The following is a 6,000-nucleotide window of genomic DNA, read 5'->3' as shown; positions in this document are numbered from 1 at the left end:
TATTATATGGTAAGAAAAAAATAATCTAATGCATCCACTAATAATGCACATGGTTGTGTTCAGCTGGATGTCAATGTAAGTAACACGGTGACTATGTTCTGCTGCACTAAAAACAAGGCCAATTTCTGAGTAGCAGAATGTTGAGCCAGACACACACAACGTAGCACTGCATAGCTTTTCTATTATGTTGTTCAATGTATGAATTTTAGCAGCATTGTTGTTTAAATGCTTTTATAAGAAAAAGTCCAATCAAGTATAAGTTCTTTACTAACCATTTTGTTGTTTAGGTGAAAACATGGACAGTCAGTTTTGCTAATGCCTGGAATCAACTTCCATTTGCAGATCTGGTTCTAAACTTTCATCTGTGGTATTTTCAGATTTGCGTCTTTTCACATGCATTTTTAGATGTTGTTGCTGTTAAGTCAGCCTTATATAAATTAAAAAGGACTGGGTTGAGCAATGGGCGGCACGGTGGCACAGTGGTAGAGCTGCTGCCTCGCAGTAAGGAGATTTATTAGTTTGCATGTTCTCCCCGTGTCTGTGTGCATGTTAGGTGCATTGGCGATTCTAAATTGTCCCTAGTGTATTCGTGCCCTATGGTGGGCTGGCGCCCTGCCTGGGGATTGTATCCTGCCTTACGCCCTGTGTTGGGGCTCCAGCAGACTCCCGTGACCCTGTAGTGTGGCGGAAATGCTGCATGGGAATCTGGTTCTTCTTCTGGCAGCACTTCCGGAACTGTCCAGGTGCCCCCTGGTGGTGGCCATGGGCCTGCGCAGAGTTGATCTTCTAAGCTCCAGTCCTGTGGCCCTGATGTAAACCAATGGGGCTGCCCTCTTGCGTCCCGAGGGAGGTACTGCTGCTGATATGTCCATTCCCCCAGTCCTCTCCTCAAAAGGGCGTCCCTTTACAATATCATTTAAAACATGATTGCTGTTTCCATCCTCTGCTTCAGATGTGGGTGTGCGCCAGGGCTGCCAGTGAATTTTATTAGATGGGAATTTTGTCTGGTCACACACTGGAACACAAAGTAAATTCATTGACAAGTTTGGCACACCTCCATGTCTTCAGCACAAGGCAAATTATGATGTTTAATAGGCACACTAAAAGGGTTAAATTGCTAGGGGTTGCTTTATGTGTCTTAGGTGCAAGAAGAACGATTTCTGTGCTAATCTGCAATTGAGTCTTGTGAAATGGTCAGGTTCTTTGGTAAACTAGTTCAGTTTGCTCAGCCCAGTATACTCACTGGCAAACCTGGCACACTCACATACAGTATCTAATACATCCATCCATCCATCCATTATCCAACCCGCTATATCCTAAGTACTGGGTCACGGGGGTCAACACAGGGTGCAAGGCAGGAAACAAACCCCGGGCAGGGCGCCAGCCCACCGCAGGGCACACACACCCACACACTAGGGACAATGCAGGATTGCCAATCCACCTAACCTGCATGTCTTTGGACTGTGGGAGGAAACCAGAGCATCCGGAGGAAACCCACGCAGACACGGGGAGAACATGCAAACTCCACGCAGGGAGGACCCGGGAAGTGAATTCCAGTCTCCTAACTACGAGGCAGCCGTGCTACCCACTGTGCGGCGGCAGCACTACCCACTGCACCACCGTGCCGCCCATATTTAATACATTGGACTAAAAATTATATATGATTGAAACTTTAAAGGCTTAAATAGCTTGGGTCCTCCTTAATTTTCAGTTCTGTAACAAGACAGTTTCATTTTTTAATTTTCAGTTTAAATTGCACCCAGTCTGTCAAATTCACTGCCAAACTTGGCACACTCTGATATCTAAAGAACTGAACTTTCATTTCATGTGGCACAATTCACAGCTACTATAGTTTGTTCCTACCTGTGCTGCAGATGTGGGGTTCTGCCAAATTGTCAGTGAATCTGATTAGTGTACTAAGATCCACATGCAACCAAAATATGGAATTTTTTTTATAACTATTTTTCAATTACAGTTGGTGCACATTTTAAAATATTGTACCTTTAAGTTAATATTAATATAGGTAGCTGGATTTCATAAGCTCTGCAAATAAATGAATAGTCAAATAATTTGCTACCTTAAGCCTTTAAATAAATTATTAGATTAGCAAACATTGATATTTGTCATTTGTATGTTGATACGTGGGAAATTAAAACCGAAAGTAAATGCTGGTAAATGGAGATTTGGTTAATTTAATTCGGATATATTCATGTATAAATTTGTAAGACTTCTTGATAGGCTGAAATGGGGGCAGGACGTTCCATGGTGCATTATCATCATCATCAAGAGGAAAGTTAACAGCTAATCAGGAAGAAGGTGCAGTTTCCTGTACTGGGCCATTTTAGAGAAAAACAATTTGGAAGATGGTTGCTCTAAAGGGTATTCCTGCCATTATTTCCCCAGAACTGTTGTATACTTTGGCGAAGATGGGTCACGGAGATGAGCTGGGTAAGGCAGGACACTGGTCACTAATTCAGAGTAAACTTCGGTAAAGCTAGTCAAGCGTTATTTTCGTTAACATTTTGTTTTTTTTTTTTATGATAGCTCTACATTCATAGTATAAACCTCCAATGATGCATGTATGTTCAGCACAACCGAATTTATTAATGTAGCTTGGGCGGATTGACAGAACAGTATCGGTTAAGATGTTTTGACTGTAAATTAAAAGATCTGCTAAGTACTGCGTGGTGTAGACATGCTTCCAAGTGTTTAAGCTAAGGCAGCATTAGGGACAGTAATCAGCAGGGCACTGCATCTAAGGGACGTAAAATCTTTTAGCTCGAGGCTTTTCAGGAGGCTCATTGGATGATGAATATTCGTACGATGAATATAATGCATTGCTATCGCTGGACTGCTTTGTCATTGCTCAACTTAAAAGTCCTTCGCACAGGAGCAGTATGTACAGTACCAACTCAATCCATGCGTATTCAGTTTACCCATCCAACCAAGCACTGCCTGAACTTACTGTATAGGTCAGCACTTTATGGGGAGACAGTCCCAAGGAGATCGGAGAGCTATATGCAGAACTACAGCCACTAATATAAAATTACTTTGCAACTATGCAGAGCCGGTTCTAGGATGTTTGCTGCTCAATACGCTAAATTGTAAATGGCGCTCCACCACCCTCTTTGCTTAGAATAGAGAAATCATTGCTATTGAGACTTGGAGACAGGAGTGGAGACAGCGAAGTATTTGGGACCTCAAATTCACAATCTGAGAAGTTATAACAACGGCTATTTACAACACTGTCTCAGAAAAAAACGCTATTTTGGGGTTCATTTTCAGAACACCCCAATAAGTAGGTATTGACCTGTAGTAGTTTTTATTTATTGTTTTTAACATTATTCTAAAGAAAGTTAGGAAAAATACCCTTTAAATATTGCTATAAACATATTTTAATTACTATAGTTATTTATTTAAACTTCCACTTAAATGTGTGCCTTCTGATGATGGTAACATTCTACATGTTTTTAAATATGTAATATTATAAGAATATTACATATCGTTTAAATTAATAAAATAAATTACATTCAGTGATATTGAGAAAAGAACGATTATCTTTAAATAGGAATCTTTACCCACAATTTCTATTTACTATTGCAATAATGCAATCTGTTGGATTTATGCCTGCATTATGTCGACTGCCAGTGAGCCTTCATGCGGAAATTCTATCGGTCCGTGCCAACTATTTAGGTTGTTCACGTGATCTTCAGTGGCAATGAGAGGGAGAGACATGAAAAAGGAAGGTACGGTCATTTCAACAGCGTGAAGAGGAGCGGGTAGGAGTTATACACTATACCATTTTAGCGTTTTCTTTTCTCATAAAAATACATTTGTGAAAGAGCGTGGTTGTAATTTTTACTGTTTAATAACATTTTCCATTAACTCTGAAATGAACACGAGTCTGAAGGTGGGTGCGTATTCGGCAGGCATCTTATTCGTGTCTATTCACTTGCAGGCAGCTACTTACTCGGAAAGGTTTTGCAAGCCAGTTACTTGCTTAATGGTCACAACAAGGCAAATATATTACAAATTGTGTATTAATTACTATGATTACAAACCGATCAATTTTTTGAAAAAATGCATATTCCACGTTGTTTGAGAAGTAAATTTAGTTACTTATCAGGGAAGCAAGGATTTATAAGCATCATTCTAAAATGAGTATTATTTACAAAGAGAATATATTCAGGACAGAAGTGTGCCCAGTAATGTCACTGAAATTGCAGCCATGGTGTTTATTGGCGATAATGTAAAGTCCCTAAAAGTATGTCCATTGCACGTTAATTAACGCAGTCATGTGCCAAGTGTTCCAGTAAATTTGACCCACGCACCCAATGTTAAAACAGGGCAAAACTCAACTTTAACTTAACAAAGAAATATGTCTTGTCAAAAAATTGTTAAAATTAAAATTGCCTAAACTTTATTTAACCCATTACATTACCCATTGAACATTACTGTAAATCCCATCCATTAGATATTGGAATGTGAATACTTTGTCATTTTAACAAAGGCATCACTCTTGTAACAAAAGTGAAATTTAAGGTGACCCAATTATGATGTAACTCACCTTTGCAGGTGCAAAATGTGGAGCATTTAATTCTTCAAATTATAGACCATTTTGTAATGATGGTAATTTATATACAGTGGTGTGAAAAACTATTTGCCCCCTTCCTGATTTCTTATTCTTTTGCATGTTTGTCACACAAAATGTTTCTGATCATCAAACACATTTAACCATTAGTCAAATATAACAAAAGTAAACACAAAATGCAGTTTTTAAATGATGGTTTTTATTATTTAGGGAGAAAAAATCCAAACCTACATGGCCCTGTGTGAAAAGGTAATTGCCCCCTGAACCTAATAACTGGTTGGGCCACCCTTAGCAGCAATAACTGCAATCAAGCGTTTGCGATAACTTGCAATGAGTCTTTTACAGCGCTCTGGAGGCATTTTGGCCCATTCATCTTTGCAGAATTGTTGTAATTCAGCTTTATTTGAGGGTTTTCTAACATGAACTGCCTTTTTAAGGTCATGCCATAGCATCTCAATTGGATTCAGGTCAGGACTTTGACTAGGTCACTCCAAAGTCTTATTATAGAATATTTTTCCTTGTTGTTAACATAGAATAAGTAACTGGTTTGCAAAAAGATGTGTGAATAACTGGCTACATCCAAATATGTAGCTAGGAGCAAATAAGGTGCCAGCCGAATATATGCCTAACCTTCTGCCTCATGTTCAAATCAGACTTAGGGGTAAATGCTGTTAAACAGTAATGATTACAACCAAGCCCATTCACAAACAATATTTTTACAAAGCAAAAAAAAAGTATTTCTGCGTAATATTTTTTTAAACTACACAAAACCCATAACCAATGTTCCCTGTTGAAGGAAAAAGTTCCAAAATGTCTGAAATGAACCTCTTTCCATTGAATTAGTATTTTGTAAATATGAGACATTAATCTAATGATCACTAAATTTTATGAAGGTGGGTAGTGTGTATTTCCTTTGACTGATCTGGTATACAGGATCTTTTCCCATTGTTGTTTCAGTCAGAAATCATTCAGGTGTCAACAGCTTAAAATGCAAGACACACAATACTGAAAGCACAAGCATCACATAAAATATGCATTATTGCAGACATGTGGCACTAAAAACATGCTAATCTTGGCATATATTAAGCATTGGAGGAAATACTTTGCTGCATTGAAATTAAACACATGCAGCAAATGTAAAACCAACATGGTTCCTCTGCAATTATCCACTTACTTTTGATAATGCCAAACACTTTTTAATCAAAAATTGTTTAATTTCAGTATGTTAGATATATACTGGTCATATCATACAATATATGTAGACGTCTCTGACTCTTATTTCAGACATTAGTGATCCTCCATTTTAGTGCAACTAAAGTTTATATATGGTATTAAGAACCAAATATTACTTTGGAAAAAATGTAAAAATAAATAAATACATAAATTAAAAAAAAACAAAATTCAGAAAT

The 6,000-nt window shown here is 38.0% G+C and overlaps 1 protein-coding gene across 1 annotated transcript in view; it reads left to right on the top strand.

Moving 5' to 3' along the window:
* Window positions 1–2,324: 2,324 nt before the first annotated feature.
* Window positions 2,325–6,000, top strand: part of fuom (fucose mutarotase) — a 33,515-nt gene continuing 29,839 nt past the window's right edge. Inside the window, exon 1 of the mRNA XM_039773701.1 lies at window positions 2,325–2,448. Coding sequence (XP_039629635.1) covers window positions 2,364–2,448 — 85 coding nt within the window. The 5' untranslated portion in view covers window positions 2,325–2,363. The remainder of the gene's footprint in view (window positions 2,449–6,000) is intronic.

Source organism: Polypterus senegalus, chromosome 1 (genome assembly GCF_016835505.1).
Source record: "Polypterus senegalus isolate Bchr_013 chromosome 1, ASM1683550v1, whole genome shotgun sequence".
Lineage (NCBI taxonomy): Eukaryota > Metazoa > Chordata > Cladistia > Polypteriformes > Polypteridae > Polypterus > Polypterus senegalus.
This window is presented reverse-complemented; position numbering and strand designations above follow the sequence as displayed.